The sequence below is a fragment of the Amblyraja radiata genome, chromosome 28 (genome assembly GCF_010909765.2).
Source record: "Amblyraja radiata isolate CabotCenter1 chromosome 28, sAmbRad1.1.pri, whole genome shotgun sequence".
Taxonomy (NCBI): domain Eukaryota; kingdom Metazoa; phylum Chordata; class Chondrichthyes; order Rajiformes; family Rajidae; genus Amblyraja; species Amblyraja radiata.
Window position 1 is genome coordinate 36,329,932 of NC_045983.1, and position 18,366 is coordinate 36,348,297.

Sequence of the window (18,366 nt, forward strand, 5' to 3'; positions counted from 1 at the left end):
GCACCAGAAAGCCAAATTATGAGGATAGGCGAAAAATATTTTCAAATCAGACAGACAATAAAGGCAGCTATAAGAAACAAGCAGATAAAGGCAGTATATACACAAGATAACCATCAGAAACAAGGTAAATCAGGAACATTGCTTGATTTAACACTGCAGAAAAAGAGTTTCTCATACTCTTGTGTTAGCATTTATTTCAAGAGGACTAGAATATAAAAATAGGGATGTAAAGATGAGGCTTTGTAAGGCACTGGTCAGACTGCATTTAGAGTATTGCGAGTAGCTTTGGGCCCCATCTCTGAGGAAGGATGTGCTGGCATTAGACAGGGCCCAGGGGAGGTTTACGAGAATGATCGTGGCGATGATTGGGTTGAACATTTGATGAGTGTTTGTCGGCACTGGGCCTGTACTCGCTGGAGTTGAGAAGGATGAGGGGTGCCTTCATTGAAACTTACCAAATAGTGAAAGGCTTCGATAGAGTGGATGAGGAGAAAATGTTTCCACTAGTGGGAGTCTAGAATTCGATGGTATAGCCTCAGAATAAAAGGACGCATCTTTAGAAAGGAGATGAGGAGGAATTTCTTTTGTCAGAGAGTGGTGAATCTGTGGAATTCATTGCCACAGACGGCTGTGGAGGCCATTATTGGATATTTTTATAAGGTGTTGATTGACATCCATCCAATAGCAGGGTGACCAAAATTGTAAACAATACTCCAAGTGCAGCCTCATCAACGGCTTGTACAATAGTAAAATAACATCCCAACTTCTATACTCAGTAGCCTGACCAATGAACCGAAAGCCTTCTTGACCTTGATTATCAGCGAAACCATTTTCAAAGAATTATGCATCTGCACCCCTACATCCATCTGCCCTACAAGACTACACAAGTCCCTGCCATACAATGAAAGACCTGCCCTGGTGTAACTTCGCAAAATGCAACACCTCGCACTTACCCAAATTACAATCCATTAACCATTCCTCAGCCAACTTTCCAAACTGACCAAAATCCTGTATATTTTGATAACTGCCTTTGCTATCTACAATAACACATACTTAAGTACCATTTGCAAATTTCCGAATAATGTCTTGAACATTCTCATCCAAATTATTGATATAAACCAGTAACAGCACTGGGCCCAACAACAATCCCTGAGACTCACCAAAGCCACTTCTTAGCCCTTTGGCCCTTCTAATCGCCAGCTTGCCTTATATTCCTCAAAGGCTCCTCTGATTTCATCCTTAAACCATGCAAGCACTTACTTTTCTCTCTGACCAAATATACAATCTCTTTGGTTGTCCAATGTTACTGTACATTACCATCCTTACCACTCCTCCTTAGTGGAACATGAACCTTGATAAATTGGCCTTTAAATCACTCCCGTCAGATGTGGACTTCCCCTATGTACCCTTCTGAGCTTTTGCCCAATAACATTCCAACTTAATTCAATATAAAAAATACATTCAAATCAAAGCAATTTCACAGGGTATAAAGGAAAAATTAAATATACGTACCAATTCTATGGATGTATTCAATAGCACTAGTTGGAAAGTCGTAGTTGATGACTAAATTCACTCCTTTGAAATCAATGCCTCGAGCCATTAGTGCAGTGCAAAGGAGGACCCAAATCTTTCCTGCTCTGAAGCTGCGCACTACGTTATCTCTCTGAAGAAAAAAGGCAAGTATTCCAGACGGCACAATTGAAAATGTAGATGAGATGTGTCTACAATTTTATATAATACCAACTGTGCACATTACTTAACACAAATACTGACGATCGCCTATGTTATAATCATTTAAAGAATGGAAATTCACCTAACAAAATTGTAATGCTAAAATTTGAGATATGGGGAAAAATACACTCTTAGAATTTATGGGAAAAGAGTAAATAAAAACAGAACATTTATTTTTTCAACTTTCATTTTTTGATGTGCAGATGATGCAACTTCACACTAGGGAAAAATCAGCACGTTTTCTCGGAACATAACTCCATCTCCAATCCCCATTTCCCTGGAATGAAGATGTCAACTGTAGTGTTAAATACCACACGCAATGACGAATATTGCTCAATACCTTAAGTATTATTCCAGAATTCATTAACATTGCTGTAGAGGGATGCAATACCGTATAGAAATTAGCTTAAATTTGTAAATAAAAGGCATCCCAAGTCATTCGGTATCTTGATTCAGACCACACAGTAAAAGCAAGTTGTTGCATTTTGGAAAGTCAAACCAGGGCAGGACATTCACAGTATATAGCATGGCCGTGGGAAACTGTAGAGCAGAGGGATCTAAGAGTGTAGGTACATTGTTCCTTGAAAGTGGTGTTATAGGTTGACAGGGTGATCAAAAAGGCTTTCAATACATTTGCATTTATCAGTCAGGGTGCTGAGTATAGAAGTTGGGATGTTATGTTACACATACACAAGACTTGAGGGTGCATTTGGAGTATTATGTTCAGGTTTAGTTTATTACTGTCACGTGGACAGAGGTACAGGGAAGTTTTTCATGTTGCATACTATCCAGTTAGCGGAAAGACAAAACATGATGACAATACGTCCACAGTGTACAGATACTGTGTAAAGGGAATAATGTTTTGGTCACCCTATTGTAAGAAAGTTTCCATTAAGTTGGAAAGGATGCAGAAATTATTTATGATGAGTTGCCAGAACTCAGAGTCACAGAGTGATACAGTGTGGAAACCAGCCCTTCAGCCCAACTTGCCCACGTCGGCCAACATGTCCCAGCTACACTAGTTTCACCTGCCTGCGTTTGGTCCATATCCCTCCAAACCCGTCCTATCCATGTACCTGTCTAACAGTTTCTTAAACTTGGGATAGTCCCAGCCTCATCTACCTCCTCTGGTAGCTTTTCCATCCACCACTCTTTGTGTGAAAAAGTTTCCCCTCATATTCCTATGAAATCTTTTCCCCTTCACGTTAAACCTATGTCCTCTGGTCCTCAATTCGCCTACTCTGGGCAAGAGACTCTGTGCATCTACCTGATCGATTCCTTTCATGATTTTATAAACCTCAATAAGATCACCCCTCATCCTCCTGCGCACCAAGGAATAGAGTCCCAGCCAACTCAACCTCTCCTTATAGGTCAGGCCCTCAAGTCCCAGCAACATCCTCATAAGTTATCTCTGTACCCTTTCCAGCTTGACAACATCTTTCCTATAACATGGTGCCCAGAACTGAACACAATACTTAAAAAGGTAAAACAGTTATAATGGGTGACTTCAATCTACATATAGATTGGGTGAATCAAATTGGCAGGGGTGCAGAGGAAGAGGATTTCTTGGAATGTATGCGGGATAGTTTTCTAAACCAACATGTAGAAGAACCAACGAGAGAGCAGGCTATTCTAGACTGGGTATTGAGTAATGAGGGTTAGTTAGCAGTTTTGTTGTGCGTGGCCCCTTGGGCAAGAGTGACCATAATATGGTTGAGTTCTTCATTAGGATGGAGAGTGACATTGTTAATTCAAAAACAAGGGTTCTGAACTTAAAGAAAGGTAACTTTGAGGGTATGAGACGTGAATTGGCCAAGATTGACTGGCAATTGATTCTTAAAGGGTTGACAGTGGATATGCAATGGAAGGCATTTAAAGACTGCATGGATGAACTACAACAATTGTTCATCCCAGTTTGGCAAAAGAATAAATCAGGGAAGGTAGTGCATCCGTGGATAACAAGGGAAATCAGGGATAATATCAAAACAAAAGATGAAGCATACAAATTAGCCAGAAAAAGCAGCTTACCAGAGGACTGGGAAAAATTCAGAGTTCAGGAGAGGAGGACAAAGGGCTTAATTAGGAAAGGGAAAATAGATTATGAAAGAAAACGGGCAGGGAACATAAAAACTGACTGCAAAAGTTTTTATAGATATGTGAAGAGAAAGAGATTAGTTAAAACAAATGTAGGTCCCTCAGAAACAGGTGAATTGATCATGGGTGACAAGGACATGGCAGACCAATTGAATCATTACTTTGGTTCCGTCTTCACTAAGGAAGACATAAGTAATCTGCCGGAAATAGCAGGGGACCACGGGTCAAATGAGATGGAGGAACTGAGTGAAATCCAGGTTAGCTGGGAAGTGGTGTTAGGTAAATTGAATGGATTAAAGGCCGATAAATCCCCAGGGCCGGATAGGCTGCATCCCAGAGTACTTAAGGAAGTAGCCCCAGAAATAGTGGATGCATTAGTGATAATTTTTCAAAACTCTTTAGATTCTGGAGTAGTTCCTGAGGATTGGAGGCTAGCTAATGTAACCCCACTTTTTAAAAAGGGAGGGAGAGAGAAAACGGGGAATTACAGACCAGTTAGTCTAACATCGGTAGTGGGGAAACTGCTAGAATCAGTTATTAAAGATGGGATAGCAGCACATTTGGAAAGTGGTGAAATCATTGGACAAGGTCAGCATGGATTTACGAAAGGTAAATCATGTCTGACAAATCTTATAGAATTTTTCGAGGATGTAACTAGTAGAGTGGATAAGGGAGAATCAGTGGATGTGTTATATCTGGACTTTCAGAAGGCTTTCGACAAGGTCCCACATAAGAGATCAAACTTAAAGCACACGGTATTGGGGGTTCAGTGGATAGAGAACTGGCTGGCAAACAGGAAGCAAAAACTAGGAGTAAACGGGTCCTTTTCAGAATGGCAGGCAGTGACTAGTGGGGTTCCGCAAGGCTCCGTGCTGGGACCCCAGCTATTTACAATATATATTAATGATTTGGACGAGGGAATTGAATGCAACATCTCCAAGTTCGCGGATGACACGAAGCTGGGGGGTAGTGTTAGCTGTGAGGAGGATGCTAGGAGGCTGCAAGGTGACTTGGATAGGCTGGATGAGTGGGCAAATGCATGGCAGATGCAGTATAATGTGGATAAATGTGAGGTTATCCACTTTGGTGGCAAAAACAGGAAAGTAGACTATTATTTAAATGGTGGCCGATTAGGAAAAGGGGAGATGCAACGAGACCTGGGTGTTATGGTACACCAGTCATTGAAAGTAGGCATGCAGGTGCAGCAGGCAGTGAAGAAAGCGAATGGTATGTTAGCATTCATAGCAAAAGAATTTGAGTATAGGAGCAGGGAGGTTCTACTGCAGTTGTACAGGGTATTGGTGAGACCACACCTGGAGTATTGTGTACAGTTTTGCTCTCCAAATCTGAGGAAAGACATTCTTGCCATAGAGGGAGTACAGAGAAGGTTCACCAGACTGATTTCAGGGATGTCAGGACGTTAATATGAAGAAAGACTGGATAGATTCGGCTTGTACTCGCTAGAATTTAGAAGATTGAGGGGGGATCTTATAGAAACTTACAAAATTCTTAAGGGGTTGGACAGGCTAGATGCAGGAAGATTGTTCCTGATGTTGGGGAAGTCCAGGACAAGGGGTCACAGTTTAAGGTTAAAGGGGAAATCCTTTAGGACCGGGATGAGAAAAACATTCTTCACACAGAGAGTGGTGAATCTCTGGAACTCTCTGCCACAGAAGGTAGTTGAGGCCAGTTCATTGGCTATATTTAAGAGGGAGTTAGATGTGGCCCTTGTGGCTAAAGGGATCAGGGGGTATGGAGAGAAGGCAGGTATAGGATACTGAGTTGGATGATCGGCTCGAAGGGCCGAATGGCCTACTCCTGCACCTATTTTCTATGTTTCTAAATGCAGTCTCACCAACATCTTAACCAACTGTAATACGACTTCCCAATTTCTATGCTAAATACTCTGACTGATGAAGGCCAATGTGCCAAAAGCCTTTTGATCACCTTATCTACCTGCGAATCGAACTTCAAGGAACCATGCACCTATACTCTTAGATCCCTCTGCTCAACAACATGACCCAGAGCCCCATCATTCATTGTGTAGGTCCTCCCAGGTTAAATTTCCCAAAATGCAACACCTCACATTTCTCTGTATTAAATTCCATCAACCATTCCTCAGCCCATCTGGCCAATCGATCAATTCTTCGCAGCCATCTTCACTATCTGCAAATCCACACACTTTTGTATCATCAGCAAACTCGCTAATCTTGCCATGTATGCTCTCATCCAAATCAATGATGTAGATGACAAACAGTAACAGGCCCAGCACCGAGCCCTGAGGCACATCACTAGTCACAGGCCTCCAGTCCAAGAAGCAACTTTCCACCATCACCCTCTGCTTCCTTCCATGAAGCCAATTTTCTATCCAATCAGCTATCTCTCCTTGGATCTCATGCGATCTAACCTTCCAGAACAACTTATCATGAGAACCATGTTGAATGCCTTACTGAAGTCCATATATACATCTACAGCTCTGCCCTCATTGACTTTTTTGGTCACGTCTTTAGAAAACTTAAGATTTATGAGACACGACAAAACCATGCTGACTATCCCTAATCAGCCCATGTCCATCCAAATGCCTGTCCCAGAATACTCTCCAGTAACTTTCCGACTACAGATGTTAAGCTCATTGGCCTATAATTCCCAGCATTTTCCCTGCAGGCCTTCTTGAGTAGAGGCACAACATTTGCCACCCCGCCTCTTTAGTTTCCCATAATGTCCTCAATCGGGCCCTGGAGATTTGTCTACCTTCATACACGATAGTGCCTTTAGGACCTCTTCGACTGCAACACTGACTGCTCTTCAGACACTTCCATTGACTGCCCCAAGTTCCTCTGTCCTCATGTCTATCTTGGTAAATACAGGGTAAAAATACTCATTGAGGACCTTGCCCATCTCCTGTGGCTCCACACAGAGGTGTCCTCATGGATTCCTGATGGGTCCCACTCTCTCTCTCTAGTTCCCCTTTCCCCCCTTATGTATTCTCTTGTGGTTGTCCTTAATGCTATCCGCCAGAGCTATCTCATGGTGCCCTTTTGCCATTCTGATTTCTTTATGGTTTACTGCTTAGTTTTATCGAAATTACTCCAAGGATGCACCTGATCCCAGCTGCCAATACCTGACCCATGCGTCAATTTCCCTCGTCAGTCAAGCTTCCTTACATTTGCCTGCCTTGCCCTTCAGTATAACAGGGACATGCATAGCCTGAGCTTTGGTCAGCACACTTTAAAAAACATCCCACTTAGAAACATAGAAAATAGGTGCAGGAGTCGGCCATGCGGCCCTTAGAAGCCTGCACCGCCATTCAATATGATCATGGCTGATCATCCAACTCAGTATGCCGTACCTGCCTTCTCTCCATACCCCCTGATCCCCTTAGCCACAGGGCCACATCTAACTCCCTCTTAAATAGAGCCAAAGAACTGGTCTCAACCACCTTCTGTGGCAGAGAATTCCACAGATTCACCACTCTCTGTGTGAAAAATGTTTTTCTCATCTCGGTCCTAAAATACTTCCCCCTTATCCTTAAACTGTGACCCCTTGTTCTGGACTTCCCCAACATCGGGAACAATCTTCCTGCATCTAGCCTGTCCAACCCCTTAAGAATTTTGTAAGTTTCTATAAGATCCCCCCTCAATCTTCTAAATTGAGCCGAGTCTATCCAGTCTTTCTTCATATGAAAGTCCTGATATCCCAGGAATCCCACTTGGCTGATGCTCCGTTCCCCTTAAATAATCTGCTCCAATTAACTTGAGTAAAACATTCTCTCATACCCTTAAAGTTGGCCCTACTCCTATTGAGCATCTTAACATGTGGGCCCTTTCTGACCCAATCCATAACTATCTTAAGCCTAATCGAACAGTGGTCACTGGTCCCAAAAGGCTCCTCTACAACTACTTTATTCACTTGTCCATCCCAATTTCTCAAGACTAGATCAAGTGTTGCCCTCTCATGTGTGGAGGCCTCTAAATACCGCTGGAGAAAACTCTCCTGAACACTTTTTGAGAAATTGCACCCCATCTAAACCCTTCACACTTCAGTCAATATTGGGAAAGTTAAAATCCACCACTACAACAACCTTATTTGACCTGCAGCTGTCTGCAATCTCCTGGCATATTTGTTCTTCTAATTCCCGTTGACTATTCGGGGATCTGTAAATACCCCCAAAGAGGTCATCAATCCTTTTGTTCCTCAGCTCCACCCATATAACCTCACTAGACGAACCGTCCGTAATGTCGCCTCTGACCACTGTCATGACATCCTCCTTAACCAATATTGCAACCCCCCATTTCTTTTACATAGATACATAGACAATAGGTGCAGGAGTAGGCCATTCGACCCTTCCGAGTCAACACTGCCATTCAAAGTGATCATGGCTGATCATCCACAATCAGTACCCCGTTCCAGCCTTCTCCCATATCCCTTGAGTCCACTAGCTTAAGAGTATCTATCTTTTGAATGCAGGCAGAGAATTCCACAAATTCACAACTCTCTGGGTGAAAAGGTTTTTCCTCATTTCAGTTCTTAAACTGTGGCCACTGGTTCTGGACTCCCGCAACATCGGGAATGTTTCCTGCATCCAGTGTTTCCAATCCCTTAATAATTTTATATGTTTCTACAAGATCCCCTCTAATCCTAAATTCCAACGAATACAAGTCCAGTCGCTCCATTCTTTCATCATATGACAGTCCCGCCATCTTGGGAATTAACCTTGTGAACCTACGCTGTACTCCCTCAATGGCAAGAATGTCCTTCGTCAAATTAGGAGACCAAAACTGCACACAATACTCCAGGTGTGGTCCCACCAGGGCCCTGTACTACTACAGAAGGACCTCTTTGCTCCTCTACTCTCATCATGAAGGCCAACATGCCATTAGTTTTCTTCACTGCCTGCCGTATCTGCATGCTTTACTCTCACCTCTGTCTCTCCTGAAACGTCTGTACCCCGGAATATTGAGCTGCCAGTCCTACCCCTCTCTTAATTAGGTTTCAATAATGGCTACAATGTCCCAGTCGCACATACGTACATATCCATGCCTGATGCTAATCTGCCTTACCCGTCAGACCCCTTGCATTAAAATGCATGTAGTTTATACCGAACTTCCTTCCTCGCTCTCTGCCTTTCACCAGTCGATTCTGTCCACTAAACTTTCTCTCACCAACCTCCATAGCAACTTCTAACCTCTCACCTGTCTGTCCTGTATGAGATCCCACATGAGGGGAACGAGTTGCCAGATTAGAGGTTCAGCCAAGTACAACAACATTTGAAAGACATTTGACAGGTACATGTATAAGAGAGGTTTAGAGAAATATTTAGTTTAGTTGACTGTCACATGTACTAAGGTACAGTAAAAAGCTTTTGTTGCTTACTAGCGGAAAGACAATACATGATTACAATTGAGACATCCTGAGTGTATAGATTCATGATAGTGTTTAGTGCAAGATAAAGTCCAGTAAAGTTTGATTAAAGATAGTCCGAAGGTCTCCAATGAGGTATAGGCTCATGAGTGCTTTCGAGTTGTTGGTAGGATGATTCAGTTGCCTGTTAGTAGCTGGGAAGGAATTGTACCCGAATCTAGAGGTTGGAGGAACGTGGGCCAAACATAGGCAGGTGGGTCTTGTGTAGTTGGGACATCTTGGTGGGCATGGACAAGCTGGGCTGAAGGGTCCATTTCCATGCTGCACGACTGTGACTGTGTAACCATGTGCAAAGAAAGGATATGTTTCATGTACTATCCAACAAATCAGATAATGTTGTACATAAATACAATAGTCAAACTGAAGTACAAAAGGTAGAGCAAAGGGGAAGATGCAGACATGTAGTCATTAGAGAGCAACAGTCCCAGAAACAAAGCCCAATTAGGTACCACAATGTCCAGGGAATCAAGAACTAGAGGCCAAAGGTGAGGCTTCCAGGGGGAAAGATTTAATAGGAACACAAGGGGCATATTTTTCCACACAGAGCGTTGAGGGTATATGGATTGAGCTGCAAGAGGAAATAGTTGAGGCAAGTACAATAACAATGTTAAAAGACATTTAGACAGAAACAAGGATAGGAAAGATTTAAGAAGGATATGGATCAAAGACGGGTAAATTGGACTAGCTTAGATGGGGCATCTTGATTGGCATGAACAAGTGGACTTAAGGTCCAGTTATCTTGCTATACGAATAGGATTCTGTGCTGATTTGAAGTATGTTAATTTCTTGCACTGGTTTGGCAGATTAATGTATCTCTCTCGTGTGTTGAGTATATATAGCAGTATTGTATTAGTACAAAAGATTAGGTGTAATTTTTCTCCTACCCGCCACGACTCCCGGGAACAGATATTTTGGAATAGTTAATATAATCAACACTTATTGCCCACTAAATCTTTTGAACTGTTTAAGAAGGAACTGCAGATGCTGGAAAATCGAAGGTGCACAAAAAAGCTGGAGAAACTCAGCGGGTGCAGCAGCATCTATGGAGCGAAGGAAATAGGCAACGTTTCGGGCCGAAACCTTTCTTCAAAACCTTTTGAACTGTTGATCCAATAATTTAGTAAGTTTGACTCTTTCAAACAAAATACAAGAAAATAAATATTATACCTGTTGTTGCGTTCTTTCTGCATGGATAACTTCAACGTTAATACCTTCGTAGATCAACTCACGAAACAACTCCTTTGCTCTTACAATAGACTGAACAAAGACCAGCACTGGAGGTGAAAAACCCTTTGAAGAATTTAAAGATTCACATATTGATGTAATTGAAACAATTCACACTATTACAATCTCAGACTGTACCTATGAGGAAGGGAATACTTATGTAATGCTAAGAATGCGTCATGTTAATCTAGTTTAATGGTGTTATATAAAACATTTGATGAAACAATGAAAGCGGTTTAATGTGGAGTCATGCCATGAATCCGCATTGAATCAGTTGGCCTTGCCATGCAAAAAATGGCAAGTAGTTTTAGAGATGCAGCATTGAAACAGATCCTTTGGCCCACCGAGTCCATGCCAAGCATTAATCACACAGAAACATCGAAAGTAGGTGCAGGAGTAGGCCATTCTACCCTTCAAGCCAGCACCATCATTCAATATGATCATGGCTGATTGTCCAGAATCAGTACTCCGTTCCTGCATTTTCCCCATATCCCTTGATTCCGTTAGTCCTAAGAGATATATCTAACACTCTTGAATACAAAGAGTGAATTGGCCTCCACTGCCTTCTGTGATTCACAGATTCACAACTCTCTGGATAAAAAAGTTTTTCATCTCAGTCCAAAATGACTTATCCCTTATTCCTAAACTGTGACTTCTGGTTCTGGACTCACCAACATGGGAACATTTTTCCTGCATCTAGCCTGTCCAATCCCTTAATAAATGTAAGGTACACAAAAATGCTGGAGAAACTCAGCGGGTGCAGCAGCATCTATGGAGCGAAGGAAATAGGCAACGGCTATAAGATCTCCTCTCATCCTTCTAAATTCCAGTGAATATAAGCCCAGTCGATCTATTCTTTCATCATATGTCAGTCCCGCCATCCCAGGAATTAACCTGGTGAGCCTACACTGCACTCCTTCAATCGCAAGAATGTCCTTCCTCAAATTAGACGAGCAAAACTGCACACAATACTCCAGGTGCAGTCTCACCAGGGCCCTGTACAGCTGCAGTAAGACCTCCTTGCTCCTATACTCAAATCCTCTCGCTATGAAGGCCAACATGCCATTTGCTTCCTTCACTGCCTGCTGTACCCGCATGCTTACTTTCAGTGACTGATGTACAAGGACACCCAGGTTTCGTTGCACCTCCCTTTTTATTAATCTGACACCATTCGGATAATAATCCGCCTTCTTGTTCTTGCCACCAAAGTGGATAACATCACATTTATCCACATTATACTGCATCTGCCCACTCACCCAACCTATCCAAATCACCCTGCATCCTCATAGCATCCTCCTCGCAGCTGATACTGCCATCCTGCTTTGCGTCATCGACAAACTTGGAGATGTTACATTTAATGCCTTCGTCTAAATCGTGAATATATATTGTAAATAACTGGGGTCCCAGCACTGAGCCTTGCGGTACCCCACTTGTCACTGCATGTTCACACTGGTTCTGTTATTCGACTTTCTCATTCACTCCCTGCACATTAAGGGCAATGTACAGAGCCCAATTAATGGCAAGATTATGTATATTTTCATAGTAAAGAAGGCAAATGCAATGTTAGCATTAATTTTGAGGGGAATAGAATATAAAACCAGGGTTGTAAACCTGAGGCTTTATAAGGCATGGGTCAGGCATTTGGAGTATTGAGCGCAGTTTTGGGCCCATTGCTGAGGAGGGATGTGCTGGCGTTGGAGAGGGTCCAAAGGTTTATGAGAATGACCCCAGGAACAATTGCATTAATGCATGACGAACGTTTGACCGCTCTGGGCCTGTATTCGCTGGAGTTTAGAAGGACGAATTGAAACCTCAGAAACTTAACTAATAGTGGAAGGTGTGGATAGAGTGGATGTGGAGAGGATGTTTCCACTCGAGAATCTAGGCCCAAAGGGGACAGCCTCAGAATAAAGGGATGTAACTTTAGAAAGATGAGAAGGAATTTTAGTCAGAGTGTGGTGAATCTTTGGAATGCATTGCCACAGAGGCCAAGTCATTGACTATATTTAAAGCAGAGATTGACAGGTTCTTGATTAGTATGCCACTGGGGTGATGGGGGATTTCAATATGCAGGTAGACTGGGAAAATCAGGTTGGTTCAGGACCCCAAGAAAGAGAGTTTGTAGAGTGCCTCCGAGATGGATTCTTAGAGCAGCTTGTAATGGAGCCGACCAGAGAAAAGACAATTCTGGATTTAGTGTTATGTAATGAACCGGATTTAATAAAGGACCTCGAGGTAATGAGCTATTAGGAGGCAGTGGCCATAACATGGTCAGGTTTAATCTACAATTTGCCAGATTTGATAAGAGAACTCGAGGTAAAGGAACCGCTTGGAGGTAGTGATCATAATATGATTAGTTTTAATCTGCAATTTGAGAAGGAGAAGGTTATATCGGAAGTGGCAGTGATGGTTGAACAAAGGGGACTATGAAGGCATGAGAGGGGAGCAGGCCAAAGTAGACTGGAAAGGGATCCTAGCAGGAATGACGGTGGAACAGCAATGGCAGGAATTTCTGGGCATAATCCAGAAGACGCAGGATCATTTCATTCCAAAAAGGAAGAAAGATTCTAAGGGAAGTAGGAGGCAACCGTGGCTGACAAGGGAAGTTAGGGATAGAATAAAACTAAAAGAAAAAATGTATAACACAGCAAAGAGTAGCCGAAAGCTAGAGGATTGGGAAACCTTCATCAGACAACAGAAGGAAACAAAACGGGCAATATGGGCTGAAAAGATGAAGTACGAGGGGAAGCTGGCCAGGAATATAAAGAAGGACAGTAAAAGCTTCTTTACATATGTTAAGGGAAAAAGAGTAACAAAGTTAAATGTGGGTCCCTTGAAGGCAGACACGGGTGAAATTATTAAGGGTAACAAGGAAATGGCCGAAGAGTTGAACAGGTACTTCGGATCTGTCTTCACTAAGGAAGACACAAACAATCTCCCAGATGTACTGGAGGACAGAGGATCTAAGGGGGTAGAAAAACTGAAAGAAATTTTCATTAGGCGAGAAATAGTATTGGATAAGCTAATGGGACCGAAGGATGATAAATCCCCTGGGCCTGATGGTCTGCATCCCAGGGTCCTCAGGGAGGTGGCTCTAGAAATAGTGGACGCATTGGTGATCATTTTCCAATGTTTAATAGATTCAGGATTAGTTCCTGTGGATTGGAGGATAGCTAATGTTATCCCACTTTCCAAGAACGGAACGAGAGAGAAAATGGGGAATTACAGACCAGTTAGCCTGACTTCAGTGGTGGGAAAGATGCTGGAGTCAATTATTAAAGAGGTAATAATGGGGCATTTGAATAGCAGTAAAAGGATTAGTCCAAGTCAACATGGATTTATGAAAGGGAAAACAAGCTTGACTAATCTTTTGGAATTTTTTGAAGATGTGACAAGTAAAATGGATGAAGGGGAGCCAGTGGATGTAGTGTATCTAGACTTTCAGAAAGTCTTTGATAAGGTGTCGCACAGGAGACTGGTGACTAAAATTAGAGCATATGGTATTGGGGGTAGGGTGTTGACATGGATAGAAAATTGGTTGGCAGACAGGAAGCAAAGAGTAGGAGTGAACGGTTCCTTTTCAGAATGGCAGGCAGTGGCGAGTGGAGTGCCGCAAGGCTCGGTGTTGGGGCCGCAACTGTTTACCATATATATTAATGATTTGGAAGAGGGAAATAGGAGCAACACTAGCAAGTTTGCGGATGACACAAAGCTGGGTGGCAGTGTGAACTGTGAAGAGGATGTTAGGAGGTTGCAGGGTGACCTGGACAGGTTGAGTGAGTGGGCAGATGCGCTATAACAAGGGGGCAGATTATTATCTCAATGGGGTTAGGTTAGGTAAGGGGGAGGTGCAGCGAGACCTGGGTGTCCTTGTACACCAGTCACTGAAAGTTGGCGTGCAGGTCAAGTCAAGTCAAGTTTATTCGTCACAGCAGGTACAGCAGGCAGTGAAGAAAGCTAATGGAATGTTGGCCTTCATAACAAGAGGATTCAGTATAGGAGTAAACGGGTTCTTCTGCAGTTGTATAGGGCTCTGGTAAGACCACATCTGGAGTATTGTGTACAGTTTTGGTCTCCTAATTTGAGGAAGGACATCCTTGTAATTGAGGCAGTGCAGCGTAGGTTCACGAGATTGATCCCTGGGATGGCGGGACTGTCATATGAGGAAAGATTGAAAAGACTAGGCTTGTATTCACTGGAGTTTAGAAGGATGATGAGATATCTTATAGAAACATATAAAATTATAAAATAACTGGACAAGCTAGATGCGTGAAAAATGTTCCCAATGTTGGGCGAGTTCAGAACCAGAGGCCACAGTCTTAGAATAAAGGGGAGGCCATTTAAGACTGAGGTGAGAAAAAACTTTTCCACCCAGAGAGTTGTGAATTTGTTGAATTCCCTGCCACAGAGGGCAGTGGAGGCCAAATCACTGGATGGATTTAAGAGAGTTAGATAGAGCTCTAGGGGCTAGTGGAATCAAGGGATATGGGGAGAAGGCAGGCACAGGTTATTGATTGGGGACGATCAGCCATGATCACAATGAATGCTGGCTTGAAGGGCCGAATGGCCTCATCCTGCACCTATTTTCTATGTTTCTATGTATGGGTGCCAGTTTCGCTGTAAACGGATGACCATGAGATGGAACATTTATTCTCTGCATCCACCACAGATTCTAAGTAATGCTTTCAACACTTCCAAAATTGAATGGAACAAAGGTTAGTTATTCACACAAGTTCGAATCAGAAATATTCTAACAGAACAACATTATGTTAGTCTTGGATGTTGTTCATTTACTGACATAATTGAAATATTAAGCCCAAGTTGGCAGAAAATCTTTTATTGTGCAATGCTTATCCAACATCACACAAATAATTAAATCCCAAACAGGACTCCAGCAGATCACACACTGAGTACTAAAACATGATCATTTCAACTTCAAACAGCTAAATAGTTAGACATTATATATGATAACAATTACCTTTTTAATCAGGTCTCGCATTGCCAGCAATTTCCCATTTTCTGTTCCGACAAAAAGTAATTCCTGCTCCACAGTCTCTACAGCTGAATTCCTAAAAGGAAAAAATAGAACCAAATGTTCATCAGTCATTAGGGCAGAATGAGGTCATTGGCCCCTGGAGTCGACTCCACTGTACAATGGCAGCTGATCTATCGAATGGAAACATCCTCTCCACATCCACTCTATCCAGGCCATTCACTATTTGGTAAGTTTCAATGAGGGCCCCCGCCCCTCATCCTTCTAAACTCTGCCCAGTGCAATCAAACGCTCTTCATACGTTAACCTAATCATCTCCAGCATCATTCTCGTAAACTTCCTTTGGACCTTTTCCATCACCAGCACATCCCTCCTCAGATATGGAGCACAAAACAGTTCACAATACTTCAATTCAACTTGCAAATTAACATTTTGGGAATCCTGCACCAGCACTCACATGTCCCTTTGCACCTCTAATTTCTGAACCCATTCAGAAAGTAGTCGACAACTTTATACCTACCACCAAACTCTCCCAACGTGTCCAAGTCCTTCTGCAGAGTCCCTGCTTCCTCTACACTACCCACCCCTCCACTTATCTTCGTATCATCTGCAAACATGGTCATAAAGCCTTCAATTCCCTCATCCAAATTATTGATATACAACGTGAGGAGTCGCAGCCCCAGCACCAACCGTTACAGAACTCCGCTACTCACCAGCAGCCAACCAGAAAAAGCCCCCTTTACTGCCACTCTGCCTTCTGCCATTAAGCCAACCTTCGAGACATGCTAGTATCTCTCCTCAAATACCATGGGCTCTCATCTTCTTTAACAGCCTTGTGAAAACCCAAGTAAACAGCATCCATTGACACTTTGTCTATCCTGCGATTTACTTCCTGAAATAACTGGTTTGGGATCCTTCTTCAAACCCAGTCTCAGAGTTGGTGGCTTGGTGTTAGTCTGCAGGGTCATGGTCAAGGGGTGGGTATGAGGCATCGGAGCTGGCACCTGGCCCCGGAATGGTATAGGTCCGTTTGCTGGACTACAATGGCAACCCCCTTGGCGGCGGGTTTGATAACAATATTGGTATTGTTACTGAGTGAGCGCGGGGTCTGGTGGGAAATGATGACCTAGAGAGAAATATGTAGGGTTTCAGTAGGCAAGATGGGTGAGGGATGTGCAGAACAAAGGGAATAAAAGTAATAGATCCAATCCAAAGAGTTTAATGGAGTCTGTTAACAGTTCATTAAACTTCTTTGTATCATATACAGTAAATAGTGAAGAGAGTGGCACAGTGGCACAACGTCAGAGTTACTGCCTTCCAGCACCAAAGACCCGGGCTCGATCCTGACTACGGGTGCTGTCTGTACAGAGTTTGTATGTTCTCCCTGTGACTTTCCGGTTTCCTTCCACATTCCAAAGACATACAGGGTTGTAGGTTCATTGGCATCAGTTAGTTGTATAAAAAAGGTCCCTGGTGCATGCATGTATGGGGTGATCACTGGTTGGTGCGGACTCTGTGGGCCAAAGGACCTGTTTCCACGCTACATCTCAAAGGTCATCGAGTCATAAATTGTGGAAACAGGCCCTTCAGCCCAACTCACCCACACCGGCGAACAATGTCTCAGCTACACAAGTCCCACTTGCCTGCGCTTGGTCCATATCCTTCCAAACCTGTCCTATCCATGTACCTGACTGTTTCTTAAACGATGGGATAGTCCCAGCCTCACCTACCTCCTCTGGCAGCTTGTTTTAAAGTTTAAAGATGGGAAAGTTCGGTTCACTCCTGTGGAAGGAATATAGATGCTCAGCAGCAAATCACCCAAACCAGAGCCATTCTAATTCTCCATTCCGTTCAACTCTAGGCTTTCAGTTTGTGGCCTCCTACATTGTCACAACAAATCCAACACAAGCTCGAAGAATAACACGTCGTCTTCCCTTTAAACATGTTACAACATTCCAAGCAGAATATTGAATGCATCTACTTTAGATAGTTCACTTCCTCTCTGTGTGTATCACAGTACACAAAGCATCCTTTTAATGTTAACTGCCCCCATTAGATCATGTGGACTTGCTCTTATATAACCATATAACAATTACAGCACGGAAACAGGCCATCTCGACCCTTCTAGTCCGTGCCGAACACGTATTCTCCCCTAGTCCCATATACCTGCGCTCAGACCATAACCCTCCATTCCTTTCCCGTCCATATAACTATCCAATTTATTTTTAAATGATAAAAACAAACCTGCCTCCACCACCTTCCCTGGAAGCTCATTCCACACAGCCATCACTCTCTGAGTAAAGAAGTTCCCCCTCATGTTACCCCTAAACTTCTGTCCCTTAATTCTCAAGTCATGTCCCCTTGTTTGAATCTTCCCTACTCTCAGTGGGAAAAGCTTATCCACGTCAACTCTGTCTATCCCTCTCATCATTTTAAAGACCTCTATCAAGTCCCCCCTTAACCTTCTGCGCTCCAAAGAATAAAGCCCTAACTTGTTCAACCTTTCTCTGTAACTTAGTTGCTGAAACCCAGGCAACATTCTAGTAAATCTCCTCTGTACTCTCTCTATTTTGTTGACATCCTTCCTATAATTAGGCGACCAAAATTGTACCCCATACTCCAGAATTGGCCTCACCAATGCCTTGTACAATTTTAACATTACATCCCAACTTCTATACTCAATGCTCTGATTTATAAAGGCCAGCACACCAAAAGCTTTCTTTACCACCCTATCTACATGAGATTCCACTTTCAGGGAACTGTGCACATATTCCCAGATCCCTCTGTTCACCTGCATTCTTCAATTCCCTACCATTTACCATGTACGTCCTATTTTGATTCATCTCTGACCTTTGCCCAACAATATGCCAATCAAAACCCTCCCTCACCTGTACCCATAGATA

General features: G+C 43.0%; 1 protein-coding gene across 3 annotated transcripts in view; it reads right to left on the reverse strand.

The window, feature by feature from the left end:
* The window catches only part of ddx52 (DExD-box helicase 52), a 66,146-nt gene that overhangs the window by 7,550 nt on the left and 40,230 nt on the right, over window positions 1–18,366 (reverse strand). For all 3 annotated transcript variants that reach the window (XM_033046352.1, XM_033046351.1, XM_033046353.1), the window contains 3 exons: window positions 15,449–15,539; window positions 10,414–10,536; window positions 1,513–1,663 (listed from right to left, as the gene is read on the reverse strand). In XM_033046352.1, coding sequence (XP_032902243.1) covers window positions 1,513–1,663; window positions 10,414–10,536; window positions 15,449–15,539 — 365 coding nt within the window. The remainder of the gene's footprint in view (window positions 1–1,512; window positions 1,664–10,413; window positions 10,537–15,448; window positions 15,540–18,366) is intronic.